Source organism: Myxine glutinosa, chromosome 14 (genome assembly GCF_964187855.1).
Source record: "Myxine glutinosa chromosome 14, kmMyxGlut1.1, whole genome shotgun sequence".
NCBI classification, from domain to species: domain Eukaryota; kingdom Metazoa; phylum Chordata; class Myxini; order Myxiniformes; family Myxinidae; genus Myxine; species Myxine glutinosa.
The window spans coordinates 85,527,955-85,551,851 of NC_136274.1; the positions used below are offsets into that span (position 1 = coordinate 85,527,955).

At 37.9% G+C, this 23,897-nt stretch overlaps 1 protein-coding gene across 1 annotated transcript in view; it reads left to right on the forward strand.

The window, feature by feature from the left end:
* Window positions 1–23,897, forward strand: part of LOC137439986 (uncharacterized) — a 285,564-nt gene that overhangs the window by 253,744 nt on the left and 7,923 nt on the right. The window contains exons 13-18 of the mRNA XM_078768016.1: window positions 993–1,125; window positions 1,413–1,517; window positions 1,775–1,919; window positions 9,764–9,908; window positions 15,436–15,672; window positions 17,220–17,427. Coding sequence (XP_078624142.1) covers window positions 993–1,125; window positions 1,413–1,517; window positions 1,775–1,919; window positions 9,764–9,908; window positions 15,436–15,672; window positions 17,220–17,427 — 973 coding nt within the window. The remainder of the gene's footprint in view (window positions 1–992; window positions 1,126–1,412; window positions 1,518–1,774; window positions 1,920–9,763; window positions 9,909–15,435; window positions 15,673–17,219; window positions 17,428–23,897) is intronic.

Below are 23,897 nucleotides of genomic sequence, written 5' to 3' on the forward strand. Positions count from 1 at the left end.
CGAAGTTCACCTGGATCAGGAGCAACAGTCATTCAAAATCCTCCCAACCCCCCCCCCCCCCCCCCCCCAGACTCTCACAGACCCTGATATTTTTAATGCCGTAAACAAACTTTGTTACATCACGGGCAATGATGATTGTAATGAAGTTTCATTGAAATTGTGTGTGTAGTTTCGGAGAAGAGAGTCCTCACCAATCTCAAGGCTCCATGTTTTAATATTACCCTGCCGCTTTTGTTCACGTAATTGATTGCAGAGTGCTTTGTATGTGGGATGCAAGTCGATGTGTCGGTTTATGGAGTTTTCACAGGAATACCAGAGGCCTGGATAATGTGCCAAGGATGGTGTTCTGATTTCGTGCGTGCGCGCGTGCGTGCGCGCGTGCGTGTGTGTGTGGCACAACCAAGCACCAAGGTTGGCAGGATAACCTAAAGGTATGCACACTAACCTCTGAGGTGTCGAGCTTGGGTTCGAATCCCGACCCAACTCTAAACGGCCACCCTGGTGTTTCGCAGGCAGGGTGAGGCATCAGTGTGCACCGTCCATCGACTGGATGTTAAGCCTGAGGATCTGTCTGCCAGCACCGGTCACAGGTGGATGTTAAGGATCCCACCGTGTTTTTTGCGAAGAGTAGGTGAGATATCGCTGAGTCCCTCAACAAATTACAAATTGTTGCTCTGAGCAACTTCAATCCAATGTCAGGTCTGGACAGCCAGTTCGTGAAAGACTTTGGCCAAAACTGTTAACAGGCAGACCCCACAAGAAGGTAGAAATAATCAGGGTTACTATAAGTAGTTGTAGGATTGTAGAGTCGATGTGTGTACACGTGGTTACTCACGTGATTGAATGAAATGTTAAATTTGATGCTCTGAGTGTTCTCTTATTTACAAATTATAATGTTCATTAGACAGGATGTCTCGGTGCAGAATTTGCAATTTAAGTGAAAGAGACAAAAGAGCAGCTATTTCACATCCTGCCACTCTCACTACCCACAGAGAGCTGGCAGAATTCCTGGCAGGAAACTCCCTGCCATTGTGTCTGCTGGTGGAGCCGGGTCTTGGTGCTCGAGTCAGAGAGGAGGTTGCCAGGGCCCTGGTCCGGTTTCTCCACGCTGTCGGTAAAGCCAAGGTACGTGTCCGCACGTCTCTGTCCATGTCGGGGTTTCTCTTCCCCTGTCCTCCTTAACCCCTCACTCTCCTTCTCTTCCTGGGAAATTCTCCATAAGGAAGGAAGTTGTGATTCACTTTGGATTCAAGGCTTCTGTTTATTGATTGGATTATTTCATTTTCACCATGGTGTGCTTTCATCCCCCCTTGTAATTATTCAAATCATTTTGTTGATCCCTCAGTTTTATTTGTCTTTTTTCTCCTCTCATGCCCTTTCCCTGTTTCTTCTTCTTTTCCCTGTGGCCACAGACAGATCCTTCATTAGAGAAAATGTACCAATGTCCGTCATTGCTCTCCCATTCTGTGTTCCTCTATCCCCAGAAGCTGCTGATTGTGATGTCATGGCCGATCCAATGAGGTGTGATTCTTTTGAGCAGCTCATGCTGTCTCCACCATTTTCACATTTCTTGATTTCATCTTCTTATCCGTTTCACTTTCTTTCCCCTTTTCCTTCCCGCTTTACTCCAGGAGTGGCTTGCAGGTTTCACACTGCTCCTCTGTCTTTCCCTTTACCTGTACCTGTCCTTGCTTTGCTATCTTCATTTTACTCAGTCGCAAACCCCTCCCCCTCCCCCTGTCCCCATTCCTTCTTTGGCACTCCATGTCGACAGGAACTGCTCACAGAGCTTGTACTGGCCGAGCTAACAAGGTGTGGAGATAACGAGCTGCTGGTGTTTAGGGAGAACACCTTGACGTCTCGCGCGGTCGAGGAATACATGAGGCTTATTGGCGATGCTTACCTGCGGGAGGTACTGGGTGAGGAACGACAAACGCACACAAGGAAAGGAGGACAAACCTGTGCATCTTTCGCTTTTACGACAGTTCAGAAAGCACTACTTCTAGTCCAGGAAATGTGGCCTTTTTTCACTCAACATGGAACAAACTACAACATAATTTGTTTTTTTACCACAATGCATTTCCATGATGTCCACAGAACATCATAGTAAAAGTCCTAAGAAATCTCTGTTCAGGTTACATGTATAATTTGCTATATGTATGTTATATGTATAATTTGCTATATGTATGTTATATGTATAATTTGCTATTTGTATGTTATATGTATAATTTGCTATATGTATGTTATATGTATAATTTGCTATATGTATGTTATATGTATAATTTGCTATTTGTATGTTATATGTATAATTTGCTATATGTATGTTATATGTATAATTTGCTATTTGTATGTTATATGTATAATTTGCTATATGTATGTTATATGTATAATTTGCTATTTGTATGTTATATGTATAATTTGCTATATGTATGTTATATGTATAATTTTCTATATGTATGTTATATGTATAATTTGCTATTTGTATGTTATATGTATAATTTGCTATATGTATGTTATATGTATAATTTGCTATATGTATGTTATATGTATAATTTGCTGTTTGTATGTTATATGTATAATTTGCTATATGTATGTTATATGTATAATTTGCTATATGTATGTTATATGTATAATTTGCTATTTGTATGTTATATGTATAATTTGCTATATGTATGTTATATGTATAATTTGCTATTTGTATGTTATATGTATAATTTGCTATATGTATGTTATATGTATAATTTGCTATATGTATGTTATATGTATAATTTGCTATTTGTATGTTATATGTATAATTTGCTATATGTATGTTATATGTATAATTTGCTATATGTATGTTATATGTATAATTTGCTATATGTATGTTATATGTATAAATTGCTATATGTATGTTATATGTATAATTTGCTATATGTATGTTATATGTATAATTTGCTATTTGTATGTTATATGTATAATTTGCTATATGTATGTTATATGTATAATTTGCTATTTGTATGTTATATGTATAATTTGCTATATGTATGTTATATGTATAATTTTCTATATGTATGTTATATGTATAATTTGCTATTTGTATGTTATATGTATAATTTGCTATATGTATGTTATATGTATAATTTGCTATATGTATGTTATATGTATAATTTGCTATTTGTATGTTATATGTATAATTTGCTATATGTATCTTATATGTATAATTTGCTATATGTATGTTATATGTATAATTTGCTATTTGTATGTTATATGTATAATTTGCTATATGTATGTTATATGTATAATTTGCTATATGTATGTTATATGTATAATTTGCTATATGTATGTTATATGTATAAATTTGCTATATGTATGTTATAGGTATAATTTGCTATTTGTATGTTATATGTATAATTTGCTATATGTATGTTATATGTATAATTTGCTATTTGTATGTTATATGTATAATTTGCTATATGTATGTTATATGTATAATTTTCTATATGTATGTTATATGTATAATTTGCTATTTGTATGTTATATGTATAATTTGCTATATGTATGTTATATGTATAATTTGCTATATGTATGTTATATGTATAATTTGCTGTTTGTATGTTATATGTATAATTTGCTATATGTATGTTATATGTATAATTTGCTATATGTATGTTATATGTATAATTTGCTATTTGTATGTTATATGTATAATTTGCTATATGTATGTTATATGTATAATTTGCTATTTGTATGTTATATGTATAATTTGCTATATGTATGTTATATGTATAATTTGCTATATGTATGTTATATGTATAATTTGCTATTTGTATGTTATATGTATAATTTGCTATATGTATGTTATATGTATAATTTGCTATATGTATGTTATATGTATAATTTGCTATATGTATGTTATATGTATAAATTGCTATATGTATGTTATATGTATAATTTGCTATATGTATGTTATATGTATAATTTGCTATTTGTATGTTATATGTATAATTTGCTATATGTATGTTATATGTATAATTTGCTATTTGTATGTTATATGTATAATTTGCTATATGTATGTTATATGTATAATTTTCTATATGTATGTTATATGTATAATTTGCTATTTGTATGTTATATGTATAATTTGCTATATGTATGTTATATGTATAATTTGCTATATGTATGTTATATGTATAATTTGCTATTTGTATGTTATATGTATAATTTGCTATATGTATGTTATATGTATAATTTGCTATATGTATGTTATATGTATAATTTGCTATTTGTATGTTATATGTATAATTTGCTATATGTATGTTATATGTATAATTTGCTATTTGTATGTTATATGTATAATTTGCTATATGTATGTTATATGTATAATTTGCTATATGTATGTTATATGTATAATTTGCTATTTGTATGTTATATGTATAATTTGCTATATGTATGTTATATGTATAATTTGCTATATGTATGTTATATGTATAATTTGCTATTTGTATGTTATATGTATAATTTGCTATATGTATGTTATATGTATAATTTGCTATATGTATGTTATATGTATAATTTGCTATATGTATGTTATATGTATAATTTGCTATATGTATGTTATATGTATAATTTGCTATATGTATGTTATATGTATAATTTGCTATATGTATGTTATATGTATAATTTGCTATATGTATGTTATATGTATAATTTGCTATATGTATGTTATATGTATAATTTGCTATATGTATGTTATATGTATAATTTGCTATTTGTATGTTATATGTATAATTTGCTATTTGTATGTTATATGTATAATTTGCTATATGTATGTTATATGTATAATTTGCTATATGTATGTTATATGTATAATTTGCTATATGTTTTGCAAATTATACATTATACAATGTATAATTTGCTATATGTATGTTATATGTATAATTTGCTATTTGTATGTTATATGTATAATTTGCTATATGTATGTTATATGTATAATTTGCTATATGTATGTTATATGTATAATTTGCTCTTTGTATGTTATATGTATAATTTGCTATATGTATGTTATATGTATAATTTGCTATATGTATGTTATATGTATAATTTGCTATATGTATGTTATATGTATAATTTGCTATATGTATGTTATATGTATAATTTGCTATTTGTATGTTATATGTATAATTTGCTATATGTATGTTATATGTATAATTTGCTATTTGTATGTTATATGTATAATTTGCTATATGTATGTTATATGTATAATTTGCTATATGTATGTTGTATGTATAATTTGCTATTTGTATGTTATATGTATAATTTGCTATATGTATGTTATATGTATAATTTGCTATATGTATGTTATATGTATAATTTGCTCTTTGTATGTTATATGTATAATTTGCTATATGTATGTTATATGTATAATTTGCTATATGTATGTTATATGTATAGTATGTTATATGTATAATTTGCTATATGTATGTTATATGTATAATTTGCTATATGTATGTTATATGTATAATTTGCTATATGTATGTTATATGTATAATTTGCTATATGTATGTTATATGTATAATTTGCTGTATGTATGTTTTCTGTATAATTTGCTATTTGTATGTTATATGTATAATTTGCTCTATGTATGTTATATGTATAATTTGCTTTATGTATGTTATATGTATAATTTGCTATATGTATGTTATATGTATAATTTGCTATATGTATGTTATATGTATAATTTGCTATATGTATGTTATATGTATAATTTGCTATATGTATGTCATATGTATAATTTGCTATATGTATGTTATATGTATAATTTGCTATATGTATGTTATATGTATAATTTGCTATATGTATGTTGTATGTATAATTTGCTATATGTATGTTATATGTATAATTTGCTATATGTATGTTATATGTATAATTTGCGATATGTATGTTATATGTATAATTTGCGATATGTATGTTATATGTATAATTTGCTATATGTATGTTATATGTATAATTTGCTATATGTATGTTATATGTATAATTTGCTATATGTATGTTATATGTATAATTTGCTATATGTATGTTATATGTATAATTTTACACGTATAATTTACTATATGTATGTTATATGTATAATTTTATATGTATAATTTGCTATATGTATGTTATATGTATAATTTTACATGTATAATTTGCTATATGTATGTTATATGTATAATTTTTATAAGTAGGATTTGGTATATGTCTGTTATATGTATAATTTTACATGTATAATTTGCTCTACGTATGTTATATGTATAATTTTATATGTATAATTTGCTATATGTATGTTATATGTATAATTTTACATGTATAATTTGCTATATGTATGTCATATGTATGATTTTTATAAATAGGATTTGGTATAATATGTCTGTTATATGTATAAATTTACATGTATAATTTGCTATATGTATGTTATATGTATCATTTTACATGTATAATTTGCTACATGTATGTTTTATGTATAATTTTACATGTATAATTTGCTATATGTATGTTATATGTAAATTTTTACATGTATAATTTGCTATATGTATGTTGTATGTATAATTTTACATGTATAATTTGCTATATGTATGTTATATGTATATTTTTACATGTATAATTTGCTATATGTATGTTATATGTACAATTTTACATGTATAATTTGCTATATGTATGTCATGTATGATTTTTATAAGTAAGATTTGGTATAATATGTCTGTTATACGTATAATTTTTTTAATGTATAAATTTGCAGCTATTACAGAGAGAGTGAGAGTGAGAGAGAGAAAGAAAAAGAAAAAGATAAAGAGAAAGAGAAAGAGAAAGAGAAAGAGAAAGAGAAAGAGAAAGAAGGAGATACAGACAGAGAGAGAGAGAGTTCGATGATGGAGAGAAGGAGATAGACAGAGGGAGAGGTAGAGGATGGAGAGAAGGAGATACAGACAGAGAGAGGTATATGATGGAGAGAAGGAGATACAGACAGAGAGAGAGGTAGAGGATGGAGAGAAGGAGATACAGACAGAGAGAGGGAGTTAGATGATGGAGAGAAGGAGATACAGACAGAGAGAGAGGTAGATTATGGAGAGAGGTAGATGATGGAGAGAAGGAGATACAGACAGAGAGAGAGGTAGATGATGGAGAGAAGGAGATTCAGACAGAGAGAGAGAGGTAGATGATGGAGAGAAGGAGATACAGACAGAGAGAGAGGTAGAGGCTGGAGAGAAGGAGATACAGACAGAGAGAGAGATCGATGATGGAGAGAAGGAGATACAGACAGAGAGAGAGAGAGAGGTAGATGATGGAGAGAAGGAGATACAGACAGAGAGAGAGGTAGAGGATGGAGAGAAGGAGATACAGACAGAGAGAGCGAGAGGTAGATGATGGAGAGAAGGAGATACAGACAGAGAGAGGGAGTTAGATGATGGAGAGAAGTAGATACAGACAGAGAGCGAGGGGTAGATGATGGAGAGAAGGAGATACAGACAGAGAGAGAGAGGTAGATGATGGAAAGAAGTAGATACAGATAGAGAGAGAGGGGTAGATGATGGAGAGAAGGAGATACAGACAGAGAGAGAGGTAGATGATGGAGAGAAGGAGATACAGACAGAGAGAGAGGGAGATGATGGAGAGAGAGGGAGATGATGGAGAGAAGGAGATACAGACTCAGAGAGAGGTAGATGATGGAGAGAAGGAGATACAGACAGAGAGAGAGTTAGATGATGGAGCGAAGGAGATACAGACAGAGAGAGGGAGTTAGATGATGGAGAGAAGGAGATACAGACAGAGAGAGAGAGAGGTAGATGATGGAGAGAAGGAGATACAGACACACACAGAGAGAGAGAGAGAGAGGTAGATGATGGAGAGAAGGAGATACAGACACAGAGAGAGGTCGATGATGGAGAGAAGGAGATACAGACAGAGAGAGAGGTAGATGATGGAGCGAAGGAGATACAGACACAGAAAGAGGTAGATGATGGAGAGAAGGAGATACAGACAGAGAGAGAGCTAGATGATGGAGAGAAGGAGATACAGACTCAGAGAGAGGGAGAGGTAGATGATGGAGAGAAGGAGATACAGACAGAGAGAGGGAGTTAGATGATGGAGAGAAGGAGATACAGACAGAGAGGTAGATGATGGAGACAAGGAGATACAGACAGAGAGAGAGAGAGAGGTAGATGATGGAGACAAGGAGATACAGACAGAGAGAGAGAGAGGTAGATGATGGAGAGAAGGAGATACAGACAGAGAGGTAGATGATTCTAGACAAGGAGATACAGACAGAGAGAGAGAGCTAGATGATAGAGAGAAGGAGATACAGACAGAGAGAGGTATATGATGGAGAGAAGGAGATACAGACAGAGAGAGAGAGGTAGATGATGGAGAGAAGGAGATACAGACAGAGAGAGAGCTCGATGATGGAGAGAAGGAGATACAGACAGAGAGAGAGCTAGATGATGGAGAGAAGGAGATACAGACAGAGAGAGAGAGGAAGATGATGGAGTGAAGGAGATACAGACAGAGAGAGAGCTCGATGATGGAGAGAAGGAGATACAGACAGAGAGAGAGCTAGATGATGGAGAGAAGGAGATACAGACAGAGAGAGAGAGGAAGATGATGGAGTGAAGGAGATACAGACAGAGAGAGAGCTCGATGATGGAGAGAAGGAGATACAGACAGAGAGAGAGCTAGATGATGGAGAGAAGGAGATACAGACAGAGAGAGAGAGGAAGATGATGGAGTGAAGGAGATACAGGCAGAGAGAGAGAGAGAGGTAGAGAGAGAGGTAGATGATGGAGAGAAGGAGATACAGACACAGAGAGAGGTAGATGATGGAGAGAAGGAGATACCGACAGTGAGAGAGGTATATGATGGAGAGAAGGAGATACAGACACAGAGAGAGGTAGATGATGGAGAGAACGAGATACAGACACAAAGAGAGGTATATGATGGACAGAAGGAGATACAGACACAGAGAGAGGTAGATGGTGGAGAGCAGGAGATACAGACAGTGAGAGAGAGGTAGATGATGGAGAGAAGGAGATACAGACAGAGAGAGAGAGAGAGAGAGAGAGGTAGATGATGGAGAGAAGGAGATACAGACAGAGAGAGAGAGAGAGCTAGATGATAGAGAGAAGGAGATACAGACAGTGAGAGGTAGATGATGGAGAGAAGGAGATACAGACAGAGAGAGAGAGGTAGATGATGGAGTGAAGGAGATACAGGCAGAGAGAGAGAGAGGTAGATGATGGAGAGGAGATACAGACAGAGAGAGAGCTAGATGATGGAGAGAAGGAGATACAGACAGTGAGAGAGAGGTAGATGATGGAGAGAAGGAGATACAGACAGTGAGAGAGAGGTAGATGATGGAGAGAAGGAGATACAGACAGTGAGAGAGAGGTAGATGATGGCGAGAAGGAGATACAGACAGAGAGAGAGAGAGGTAGATGATGGAGAGAAGGAGATACAGACAGAGAGAGAGAGGTAGATGATGGAGAGAAGGAGATACCGACAGTGAGAGAGAGGTAGATGATGGAGAGAAGGAGATACCGACAGTGAGAGAGAGGTAGATGATGGAGAGAAGGAGATACAGACAGAGAGAGAGAGAGCTAGATGATGGAGAGAAGGAGATACAGACAGAGGGAAAAAGATGGATGATTTATTTTCTCATTGTTGTTTAAGGATACTGTTCCAGACGTTCTACAAAACGTGATTGGCATGTTTCACTCACTCAAACAGGACATTAACATGTTGTTGTCCCTGACAGGCGATTTTGTCCGTGTGCTTTACTGTACTGAGGAGGAGTGTGAGGTGGAACCCGCCAAGTGTTCTGTTGTGGAACTTCTCGCTCACCGGCGCAACCTCCGTATCTGCTGTGAGCTCGTCCTTGGCAAAATCCTATCCTCCTACAGGTCCTGAAGGGAGATAATGATCTTTTCTGGAATTGCTGCTGCACTCACCTTTTGCTGGAGTTCCCCTTCCACTCACTTTTTGCTGGAATTTCTGTTACACTCATTTCTTTCTGAAATTCCTCTTACACTCACTTTTTGCTGGAACTCCTCTTGAACTCACTTTTTGCTGGAATTCCTCCTACACTCACTTTTTGCTGTAATTCCTCTTATTCTCACTTTTTGCTGTAATTCCTGTTTTACTCACTTTTTGCTGGAATTCCTCCTACACTCACTTTTTGCTGTAATTCCTCTTATTCTCACTTTTTGCTGGAATTCCTCCTACACTCACTTTTTGCTGTAATTCCTCTTATTCTCACTTTTTGCTGGAATTCCTGTTTTACTCACTTTTTGCTGTAGTTCCCCTTATTCTCACTTTTTGCTGGAACTCCTCTTATTCTCACTTTTTGCTGTAGTTCCCCTTATTCTCACTTTTTGCTGGAACTCCTCTTATTCTCACTTTTTGCTGTAGTTCCTCTTATTCTCACTTTTTGCTGGAATTCCTGTTTTACTCACTTTTTGCTGTAGTTCCCCTTATTCTCACTTTTTGCTGGAATTCCTCTTATTCTCACTTTTTGCTGGAATTCCTCTTATTCTCACTTTTTGCTGTAGTTCCTCTTATTCTCACTTTTTGCTGGAACTCCTCTTATTCTCACTTTTTGCTGGAACTCCTCTTATTCTCACTTTTTGCTGGAACTCCTCTTATTCTCACTTTTTGCTGGAACTCCTCTTATTCTCACTTTTTGCTGGAACTCCTCTTATTCTCACTTTTTGCTGGAACTCCTCTTATTCTCACTTTTTGCTGTAGTTCCTCTTATTCTCACTTTTTGCTGGAACTCCTCTTATTCTCACTTTTTGCTGGAACTCCTCTTATTCTCACTTTTTGCTGGAACTCCTCTTATTCTCACTTTTTGCTGTAGTTCCTCTTATTCTCACTTTTTGCTGGAATTCCTGTTTTACTCACTTTTTGCTGTAGTTCCTCTTATTCTCACTTTTTGCTGGAACTCCTCTTATTCTCACTTTTTGCTGTAGTTCCTCTTATTCTCACTTTTTGCTGTAGTTCCCCTTATTCTCACTTTTTGCTGGAACTCCTCTTATTCTCACTTTTTGCTGGAACTCCTCTTATTCTCACTTTTTGCTGGAACTCCTCTTATTCTCACTTTTTGCTGGAACTCCTCTTATTCTCACTTTTTGCTGGAACTCCTCTTATTCTCACTTTTTGCTGGAACTCCTCTTATTCTCACTTTTTGCTGGAACTCCTCTTATTCTCACTTTTTGCTGGAACTCCTCTTATTCTCACTTTTTGCTGTAGTTCCTCTTATTCTCACTTTTTGCTGGAACTCCTCTTATTCTCACTTTTTGCTGGAACTCCTCTTATTCTCACTTTTTGCTGGAACTCCTCTTATTCTCACTTTTTGCTGTAGTTCCTCTTATTCTCACTTTTTGCTGGAATTCCTGTTTTACTCACTTTTTGCTAGAATGCCTCTTACACTCACTTTTTGCTGGAATTCCTGTTTTACTCACTTTTTTCTGGAATTCCTCTTACACTCGCTTTTTGCTGGAATTCCTGTTACACTCGCTTTTTGATGGAATTCTTCTTACACTCACTTTTTGCTGAAATTCCTCTTACACTCACTTTTTGCTGCAATTCCTCTTACAATCACTTTTTGCTGGAACTCCTCTTGAACTCACTTTTTGCTGTAATTCCTCTTATTCTCACTTTTTGCTGGAATTCCTGTTTTACTCACTTTTTGCTGGAATTCCTCTTACACTCACTTTTTGCTGGAATTCCTGTTTTACTCGCTTTTTGCTGGAATTTCTGTTTTAATCACTTTTTGCTAGAATTCCTGTTGCACTCACTTTTTGCTTGAATTACTCTTAAACTCACTTTTTGCTGGAATTCCTCTTACACACACTTTTTGCTGGAATTCCTGTTACACTCGCTTTTTGCTGGAATTCCTGTTACACTCACTTTTTGCTGGAATTCCTGTTTTACTCACTTTTTGCTGGAATTCCTGTTTTACTCACTTTTTCCTGGAATTCCTGTTTTACTCACTTTTTGCTGGAATTCCTGTTTTACTCACTTTTTACTGGAATTCCTGTTGCACTCACTTTTTCCTGGAATTCCTCTTAAACTCACTCTTTGCTGGAATTCCTGTTACACTCGCTTTTTGCTGGAATTCATCTTACACTTGCTTTTTGCTGGAATTCCTCCTCAACTCACTTTTTGCTGGAATTCCTTTTAAACTCACTTTTTGCTGGAATTCCTCTTACACTCACTTTTTGCTGGAATTCCTCTTACACTCACTGTTTGCTGGAATTCCTGTTACACTCGCTGTTTGCTGGAATTCCTGTTACACTTGCTTTTTGCTGGAATTCATCTTACACTTGCTTTTTGCTGGAATTCTTCTTCAACTCACTTTTTGCTGGAATTCCTCTTAAACTCACTTTTTGCTGGAATTCCTCTTACACTCACTTTTTGCTGGAATTCCTCTTACACTCACTGTTTGCTGGAATTCCTGTTACACTCGCTTTTTGCTGGAATTCCTGTTACACTCACTTTTTGCTGGAATTCCTGTTACACTCGCTTTTTTCTGGAATTCCTGTTACACTTGCTTTTTGCTGAAATTCATCTTACACTTGCTTTTTGCTGGAATGCCTCTTACACTTGCTTTTTGCTGGAATGCCTCTTACATTCACTTTTTTGCTGGAATTCCTCTTAAACTCACTTTTTGCTGGAATTCCTCTAAACTCACTTTTTGCTGGAATTCCTCTCACACTCACTTTTTGCTGGAATTCCTGTTACACTCACTTTTTGCTGGAATTCCGGTTACACTCGCTTTTTGCTGGAATTCCTCTTACATTCACTCTTTGTTGGAATGCCTCTTGAACTCACTCTTTGTTGGAATGCCTCTTGAACTCACTTTTTGCTGGAATTCCTCTTACACTCACTTTTTGGTGGAATTCCTCTCACACTCACTTTTTGCTGGAATTCCTGTTACACTCACTTTTTGCTGGAATTCCGGGTACACTCGCTTTTTGCTGGAATTCCTCTTACACTTGCTTTTTGCTGGAATTTCTCTGACATTCATTCTTTGTTGGAATTCCTCTTGAACTCACTTTTTGCTGGAATTCCTCGAACACTCACTTTTTGCTGGAATTCCTCGAACACTCACTTTTGGCTGGAATGCCTGTTTTACTCACTTTTTTCTGGAATTCCTGTTACACTCACTTTTTGCTGGAATTCCTGTTCAACTTACTTTTTGCTGGAATTCCTGTTAGACTCACTTTTTCCTGGAATTCCTCTTAAACTCACTTTTTTCTGTAATTCCTCTTTCACTCACTTTTTGCTGGAATTCCTGTTTTACTCACATTTGCTGGAATTCCTCTTACAGTCACTTTTTGCTGGAATACCTCTTGAACTCTTTTTTTGCTGGAATTCCTCTTAAACTCACTTTTTGCTGGAATTCCTATTTTACTCACTTTTTGCTGAAATTCCTGTTGCACTCACTTTTTGCTGCAATTCCTGTTGCACTCGCTTTTTGCTGGAATTCCTCTTGAACTCTTTTTTGCTGGAATTCCTCTTAATTCCTCTTACACTCACTTTTTGCTGGAATTCCTGTTACACTCACTTTTGCTGGATTTCCTGTTATACTCGATTTTTGCTGGAATTCCTCTTGAACTCACTTTTTTCTGGAATTCCTCTTACACTCACTTTTTGCTGGAATTCCTGTTCTACTTACTTTTTGCTGGAATTCCTGTTGCACTTGCTTTTTGCTGGAATTCCTCCTACATTCACTCTTTGTTGGAATGCCTCTTGAACTCACTTTTTGCTGGAATTCCTCTTACACTCACTTTTTGGTGGAATTCCTCTTACACTCACTTTTTGCTGGAATACCTGTTTTACTCTCTTTTTGCTGGAATTCCTGTTGCTCTCACGTTTTGCTGGAATTCCTGTTACACTCACTTTTTGCTGGAATTCCTGTTACACTCACTTTTTGCTGGAATTCCTGTTACACTCACTTTTTGCTGGAATTCCTGTTACATTCACTCTTTGTTGGAATTCCTCTTGAACTCACTTTTTGCTGGAATTCCTCTTACACTCACTTTTTGCTGGAATTCCTCTTACACTCACTTTTTGCTGTAATTCCTGTTTTACTCACTTTTTGCTGGAATTCCTGTTACACTCAGTTTTTGCTGGAATTCCTCTGACATTCAGTTTTTCCTGGAATTCCTCTTGCACTCACTTTTTGCTGGAATTCCTATTTTACTCACTTTTTGCTGGAATTGCTGTTGCACCCCTTCTTGCTGGAATTCCTGTTACACTCACTTTTTCCTGGAATTCCTTTTGAACTATTTTTTGCTTGAATTCCTCTTACACTCACTTTTTGCTGGAATTCCTGTTTTACTCACTTTTTTGCTGGAATTCCTGTTACACTCAGTTTTTGCTGGAATTCCTCTTACATCCACTTTTTCCTGGAATTCCTCTTGCACTCACTTTTTGCTGGAATTCCTATTTTACTCACTTTTTGCTGGAATTCCTGTTGCACCCACTTTTTGCTGGAATTCCTGTTACACTCACTTTTTTCTGGAATTCCTCTTACACTCACTTTTTGCTGGAATTCCTGTTTTACTCACTTTTTGCTGGAATTCCTGTTACACTCACTTTTTGCTGGAATGCCCGTTGCACCCACTTTTTGCTGGAATTCCTCTTAAACTCACTTTTTGCTGGAATTCCTCTTACACTCACTTTTTGCTGGAATTCCCGTTGCACCCACTTTTTGCTGGAATTCCTCTTAAACTCACTTTTTGCTGGAATTCCTCTTACATTCAGTCTTTGTTGGAATTCCTCTTGAACTCACTTTTTGCTGGAATTCCTGTTGCACTCGCTTTTTGCTGTAATTCCTCATATGCTCACCTTTTGCTGGAATTCCTGTTACACTCGCTTTTTGCTGGAATTCCTCCTACACTCACTTTTTGCTGGAATTCCTGTTTTTTCACTTTTTTCTGGAATTCCTGTTACATTAACTTTTTGCTGGAATTTCTGTTCTACTTACTTTTTGCTGGAATTCCTGTTACACTCACTCTTTGCTGGAATTCCTGTTACACTCACTTTTTATTTTTATTTTTGTCTTTTTGCTTTGTCCCTGTTGTTTCCGACTGAAAAATGTTATATTAGTATAATCGTACTAACATGGTCCATCTCCGCCTCTGTGTGTTTGTCTGTTTTGTCTCCCACTACTAACAAAAAGCCATTATTTGTCCTATCCATTCTGTGCTTTTACGTATTTTTATTTTCTCTTTGTTTTTTTTCTTTCTCCATTTGTATGTCAATGTTGATTAAAACAATAAGTTTCGTCCAGGAAAAAAGGAATCCGAATTATCTCTTATCTGACCTCCACACCTTCATATGTCAATGCAAACAAATTCCCTCTGGCACCCTTCCTTATTCTTCATCTTTTTCCTTTTTCCTTTCATTCCCCATGCACAGTTCTTTCCCGGTAGAGTTGCGCGCGGTGTTTGCTTCATGGCGCCGCCTGTGCGTGGCACGTGGTCGAGCGGATGCCGGTGAACGACTTATCAGCGCTGCCCTATTTCTTCGGTTCCTGGTCCCTGCCCTAGCCACTCCCTCGCTCGCTGGACTACGACAGGAGGGACCAGAGGAACGTCCTGCTCGTACGCTCGCCCTCGTAGCCAGGGTCCTGAGCAATCTAGCGACATTCACCAAGTAAGAATATGATTATTACGCACTCTTCTCATCAAGCACGGATCCAGGGAATGAAAAGTAAGGTGGGGGAGGCTGGTGGGTGATAATTGATTATTACTTGCGAAAATCGAATTTCTTTCAAGTATATTGTTTGGTCTTGTGCGTTATTACTTGGCCAAAAATTTTTTTTCACAAGCATTTTCATCACTCCGGTTTGTGTGTTTGTTTGTGTGTTTGTTTCTTTGTCTGTCCGCTCACTTATACTTGCCTATAGGTCACAATTTTAAACCGATCTTCACGAAACTTCCACTAAATGGTCAAAAAGGTCAACATAGGCCTAAGGTCAACCACTTTTTTTTCAAATTTCAAAAAATCCTCAATTTTCATCCCATTGACTTGAAATTTGAATGGGATTTACATATCAGCGAACTGAATTCAACCACCAACTATTTTGGAGATCAACATCGGCCAAAAGGTCAACAACCTTTTAAAATTTCTAAAATCCTCAATTTTCATCCCATTGACTTGAAATTTGAATGGGATTTACATATCAGCGAACTGAATTCGACCACCAACTATTTTGGAGATCAACATCGGCCAAAACGTCAACAACCTTTTAAAATCTCTAAAATCCTCCATTTTCATCCAATTAACCTGAAATTTTAAGAGGATTTGCATATCTCGTCACTGAATTCAACCACCAAGTATTTTTGAGGTCAAGATCGGCCAAAAGGTCAACATAAGCCAGATTTTTAAAATCCTCAATTTTCATCCCATTAACTTGAAATTTGAAGATGATTTGCATACCAGGTCACTGAATTCAACCACCAATTATTTTTGAGGTCAAGATCGGCCAAAAGGTCAACATAAGCCAGATTTTTAAAATCCTCCATTTTCATCCAATTAACCTGAAATTTTAAGAGGATTTGCATATCTCGTCACTGAATTCAACCACCAAGTATTTTTGAGGTCAAGATCGGCCAAAAGGTCAACATAAGCCAGATTTTTAAAATCCTCAATTTTCATCCCATTAACTTGAAATTTGAAGATGATTTGCATACCAGGTCACTGAATTCAACCACCAATTATTTTTGAGGTCAAGATCGGCCAAAAGGTCAACATAAGCCAGATTTTTAAAATCCTCCATTTTCATCCAATTAACCTGAAATTTTAAGAGGATTTGCATATCTCGTCACTGAATTCAACCACCAATTATTTTTGAAGTCATCATAGGCCAACAACTTATTTTAGGGATTTTGCAAGTATCGTGCTATGCACGACATATTTCTTCTTTGGTTTATTAACATGGCTTGAGAGAGTTCATGTAAGGGGGGTTGATCAAGGAATTTCATTGAAGTACGGTAAATTAACAAATGCGGAAAGTTAACAAAGAGGGTAAATTAATATTCAGTATTGGGTAAATTTCCAAAGGCGTAAATTATTAACACATGGTTCTTCTTACATGGGTACTTCAATCTGCAATCATTGTGCAGTGGAAGTTCAATAAATTGTACAAACATCTCTCCTTCCTTGTCTCTTTCTTTGTCTATCCTCTCCATTCCCGTAAGATTTGGGAGCCGTGAGGATTGCCTTGTCTTCATGAATGCTTTTTTGGAGCAGCAGTGCGGACGCTTACGGCAGTTTCTGGCAGAAGTGAGTCGTTCGGATGCTGAAGACGATGCTTCTCGGACTCACTCATTCGGTGGCCATATTGATCTCGGGCGGGAGTTGGCCACGCTGCACGCACTACTCGCTGATGCGCTGCTCCCTGAGAAGGTGAAGACGAGAAACAGACGGGGCACTGGCATATCAAGGTTTCTCACAAGATGGTCGTGGGATCGGTCCCTCATTAATAAACTTCCATGAGGATAATTTACCATGAAATTATTGAAAACCAGGAACGGTGTGCATTGTTTAAATGTTAGGGTTATGCTGTTTGATACTCCCAACTGAGCACTTGCATTTTAATGCTGGAATGTAATCCCATGTTCAAATGTCGTATCATGTGTGAGTTTTTCTTTGTTCCACTTCTCTGATGACATCATCATTATCATCCTATATACCCCATGGGGAGTTGATAACAAATGCCAAGTTTCAATTTTTATCGTTGAGCGGTTTCTGAGAAAATGTCCAAATTTTTTCCTTTAATCCAATATCGCTGCCATATCATGTGACCGATGATGTCAGAGTTAGTTATGAAATATTCTACATGTGGAGTCCATCCTATGTTTAAAGATTTGCATCGATCAGACAAAGGGTTGGAGAGGAAAACATTTTTAAAGTGAAAATAGACAGACACACACACACACACACACACACACACGCACGCACACACAGACACACACACACACACACAGACACGGGCACACACAAACACACACACAGACACGGACACACACACACACACACACACACAAACACACACACACACACAGACACGGACAAACACACACACACACACACACACACACACACACAGACACATACACAGACACAGACACAACCACAGACACACACACAGACAGACACACACACAGACAGACACACACACACACACACAGACACATACACAGAAACACACGCACACACACAGACACACACACACAGAAACACACACACACACACACACACACACACACACACAGACACGGACACACACACACACACACAGACACGGGCACACACAAACACACACACAGACACGGACACACACACACACAAACACACACACACACACACACACACACGCACGCACACACAGACACGGACACACACACACACACACACAGACACGGGCACACACAAACACACACACAGACACGGACACACACACACACACAGACACGGGCACACACAAACACACACACACACACAGACACGGACAAACACACACACACACACACACACACACACACACACAGACACATACACAGACACAACCACAGACACACACACAGACAGACACACACACAGACAGACACACACACACACACAGACACATACACAGAAACACACGCACACACACAGACACACACACACAGAAACACACACACACACACACACACAGACATGCACACACACACAGACACACACACACACACACACACACAGAGAAACACACACACACACACACACACAGAAATACACACACAGACACACAGACACATGGGTGTTGCAATACCCTCGCATCCCTTTTGGGGCGAGCCTTTAAAAAACGACCAAAAAACTAACCGCAAGGCCTAAGTTACTTCGATTTCATTTGTGAGTTTTTCATAATCATTTTTGTGAAATGTCAAATAGGTAAAACTCAATAGATATATGTTCGGGTTTTCACAAAAGTAAACTTTAACAAGCATTTTCTGTTCACATTTAACAAATCTGAGGATAATTGGTATAAATTGAATCAAAAATAGATGTTAACTTAGCTCTATTTCTTGTCATAAGGCATCTGAAGCTACAAAATGGAGATTATGAAAAAACAAGAAAGAGCAATCGGGGATTTCAGACCCTCATCAGGACTTGTTTTGAGTGGTGTATTTTGTGTGGTAAATAAATGGAAGAATTGAAAGGTCTGAAAAGGTCCAAGTGGGTCTAAAGGGTGTAATTTAAGGTCTAAAGGGTCTGAATTGTCTGAAAGTCTCTAAAGAGGCTTAAAACGCCTAAAGCGGATCTAAAGGTCAAAAAGGGGTCAGCAGGGTATTGAAAGGTCTGAAAAGTGTGAACGTCTAACGCAGTGGTTCCCAAACGTTTTTGTCCACGACCCCAAATTTGAAATACCATTTGCCTTGCAACCCAAATGGTACCGTCCGTAACCATGGTAAAACTTGTTGGAGAAAACGCTTTCGATGTGAAAACCGCCCTTCAAAAACCTGGATTTTGAAGGGGGTTTTCAAGTTTGTGTCACGACCCTGGGTTTGGAAACCTGGGGTCTAAAGCATAGAAAGGAGTCGAATGGTCTTCAGAGTTCTAAAGGGTGTAAGATGATCTAAGGGGTCTTGGATGTCTAAAGGGTGTAATGGGGTCTGTGGAGTCTCAGGGATCGATGAGGTCTTCGTGGTCTAAAGGGTCATAAGGCTCTTCAGGGTCTTCGGGGTGTTAAAGGGTGTTAGTGTTCTAAATGAGGGTCATAGGGGTCTTTAAAAGGGTTTTTGGGTTCTAATGGGTCTTAGGCATATTTAAGGGTTTTAAGGATCTGAAATGGTATTGAGACATGTATTGGTATTGTAATATTGTGGTATTGTAATATATGGTATTGTAATGGTATTGTAATAATGGTATTGTAATAATGGTATTGTAATAAAGGGTCCAACCCTAAAAGGTCTTTGGGGTCTTAGCCCTTAGGGTTCTAAAGGGTCTAATATAATTAATACATATACTCATGGTCTGTGTGGACAAACAGACAGACAGTCAGACAAACAAACAAACAAATGAAAAATCGGTCAGAGACCGAGGACTTGCCGGAATGTACTTTTTTATTGGCCATTTTGGACAAATATGGCGACCGAACCACGTAACCGATGACATCATCATTACTTGTTTTCTAAACTAATTTATTCCTAGATTATGCTCAAGAAATTTCATCTTGATCGGATGAAGTTTTGTACTTGTCGAATTATGGCGTCATAATGGACGCACCTATGACATCATCATTAACATATTTTATTCCCCATGGAGAGTTCTTTACAATGAGCCATTTCTCGACTTTTTCAATTCAGCACTTTGGGAGATATAGAGGTGCAACGTTTTTCCGTTTTTCCAAGATAGCGGCCGAACCACGTGACCGATGACGTCATCATTATTATTTTTTTGTCCACCAGTTTATGCCGACATGGCGCTCAAGAAATTGCATCTTGATCAGATGTTTTGTATTTGTCGAATTATGACGTCATAATGGAGGCACCAATGACATCATCATTAACATATTTTATTCCCCATGGAGAGCTCTTTACAATGAGCCATGTCTCAATTTGTTCTATTCAGAACTTTCAGAGATATAGAGGTGCAAAGTTTTTCGGTTTTCCAAGATGGTGGCCGAACCACGTGACCGATGACGTCATCATTATTTTTTTTCTCCACCAGTTTATGCCGTCATGTCGCTCAAGAAATTGCATCTTGATTGGATGAAGTTTTGTACTTGTCGATTTATCAAATTATGAGGTCATAATGGAGGCCTTGGGCCAAGAGAGTTAAAAATTGGGCACAGTCTATTCCAGGGCAAGACAAATATGTGTGTAAATTTTGGCGATTCTACGTGCAACTGTGTAGACGTAGTGCTGCGCACAGACAGGCAGACAAACAGACAGACAGACAAACAGACAGACAAACCAACCGATCAACATACTTGCCGGAATCTTTTCCGGCAAGTAACAAATGAAAAATCACTCATAAAGTGACACTTGGCAAAACGGAACAGCACTCGGTAGCGAGCATGCCTCCGCCCGGCTAAACAGTTTACATTTTGTATACTCGGTAGAGAGCATGCCCCCGCCCGGCTAAACAGTTTACGTTTTGTATACTCGGTAGAGAGGATGCCTCCGCCCGGCTAAACCGTTTACGTTTTGTATACTCGGTAGAGAGCATGCCCCCGCCCGGCTAAACAGTTTACGTTTTGTATACTCGGTGGAGAGCATGCCTCCGCCCGGCTAAACAGTTTACATTTTGTATACTCGATAGAGAGCATGCCTCCGCCCGGCTAAACAGTTTACGTTTTGTATACTCAGTAGAGAACATGCCCCCGCCCGGCTAAACAGTTTAAGTTTTGTATACTCGGTAGAGAGCATGCCTCCGCCCGGCTAAACAGTTTACGTTTTGTATACTCGGTGGAGAGCATGCCTCCGCCCAGCTAAACAGTTTACGTTTTGTATACTCGGTAGAGAGGATGCCTCCGCCCGGCTAAACTGTTTACGTTTTGTATACTCCTTAGAGAGCATGTCCCCGCCTGGCTAAACAGTTTACGTTTTGTATACTCGGTGGAGAGCATGCCTCCGCCCAGCTAAACAGCTTACGTTTTGTATACTCGGTAGAGAGGATGCCTCCGCCCGGCTAAACTGTTTACGTTTTGTATACTCGGTAGAGAGCATGTCCCCGCCTGGCTAAACAGTTTACGTTTTGTATACTCGGTGGAGAGCATGCCTCCGCCCGGCTAAACTGTTTACATTTTGTATACTCGATAGAGAGCAAGCCCCCGCCCGGCTAAACAGTTTACGTTTTGTATACTCGGTAGAGAGCATGCCTCCGCCCGGCTAAACAGTTTACGTTTTGTATACTCGGTAGAGAGCATGCCCCCGCCCGGCTAAACAGTTTACGTTTTGTATACTCGGTAGAGAGCATGCCTCCGCCCGGCTAAACAGTTTACGTTTTGTATACTCGGTGGAGAGCATGCCTCCGCCCAGCTAAACAGTTTACGTTTTTATACTCGGTAGAGAGCATGCCTCCGCCCGGCTAAACAGTTTACGTTTTGTATACTCGGTAGAGAGCATGCCTCCGCCCAGCTAAACAGTTTGCGTTTTGTATACTCGGTAGAGAGCATGCCTCCGCCCGGCTAAACAGTTTACGTTTTGTATCCACTGATATGGCGGATTTGGATTCGGACCTGAGCCAAAATGTAATCGGCTTGTTCTTGTCGCTCCGCCAAGTTCCGTTCGAATTCGTCCACAACACAACTCTCTGAGACATAAATTTTTGTATCACACACACACACACACACATATATATATATGTATATATATATATATATATATATATATATATATATATATATATATATATATATATATATATATATATATATATATATATATATATATATATATATAATATAACGAATAACGATACAAAATATATGTGTGTGTGTGTGCGCATGCGTGTAAATTTATATAATGTATGTGCTTGGACAGGGGTTCCCAAACTTTTTTGTGTTATGGCCCCCTTGGCTCCCAGAGCACATCCCCAACACCCCCTCCCTTCCGTGAGGGTCGAGCGACGGAGCGCGTGCAAGCAGGCTGGGGGGGAGGGGGGTCTGGGGGCATGTCCTCCAGAAATTTTTTGATTTCTAGATGCTCTGTGGTGCATTCTGAGAGGTGTTTTTTCCTTTAATTGGCTATTTTGTTTGTATGAGAATTGGTAAATTATGACACAGAAAATGAGGAATTCCAAGTAGCCAACATGAACATTTCGTTCCATAGTTTATTTCTGTTCCTTACTGGCTCCCAACTACATCGTTTTTGGAAGAAGCAAACAAAGCAACGTCGCTCGAATGATGCATGTTTGATGTGAGATTTTAATATTATCAGTAGCAACACTATGGACAGCATAAAATAGAACTGTCACACAAGAAAACAGTATGAAAAGGTTCCAAGTCAAGAATATGTGAAAACTAAAAACCTCTGTTGTGTCTGTGGAGTATCGTTGAGAGAGAGGAAGACAAATGATGAATTGCGAAAGATGATGGGAATAGAGCTTGTGATTGATGCTGTGAAGAGGAATAGTTTGAGATGGTTTGGTCATGTGTTGGTTGAGGAAGGATGAAAGTGACTGGTTGAGAAGAGTGATGGAAATGAATGTAGAGGGAAGTAGAGGACGGGGAAGACCGAGAAAGACTTGGCTAAAGGTGGTGGAAGAAGAAATGCGGGCAAGGGGGTTAACAAGGGGAGATGCAGAAAATAGGGCAAAATGGAGAAGATTGTCATGGGGACCGCAAGGCTAACCCCCGCTCTTGCAGGGAAAATGGCCTTAAAATGCCTGTTGTTGTTGTTGTTGTTGTGTTGTCTGTATTTAATGCAGTGTGTTATAATCTCACAAAAAGAAACTCAATTCGACAACAACTCAGGTAATCAAAACTAGGGATGTGGAAGCAAAACTAGGCATGCGCCGTAAAAGTGAATTAAAAGCTCAGTGGGATGGCTGAAATTGCATTTTAGCTACCAATTGGGGTATCCGTGGTTGAGTCACAGTCAGGGCACAGTGGAGGTCATCTTCCACGTGGAGCCGATTACGCTGTTTCGATTTGATATTCAACAGCGTGGAAAACCCCGCTTCACAGAGATAGGTAGACGAGAATGGCAGAAGCACCCGGATAGCTATCTGGCTGATATTAGGGTAGCGACCCATTCCCACTCAAAACTCCGTCAAGCTCTTCTCTTCAAATGTGTCTTTGGCAAATGAATCGTTTCAGAGATCCAGGAATTAATCTTGCATTGCCTCTGGCAAATTACCCCATGGCCCCCCGAGAAATACACCATGGCCAC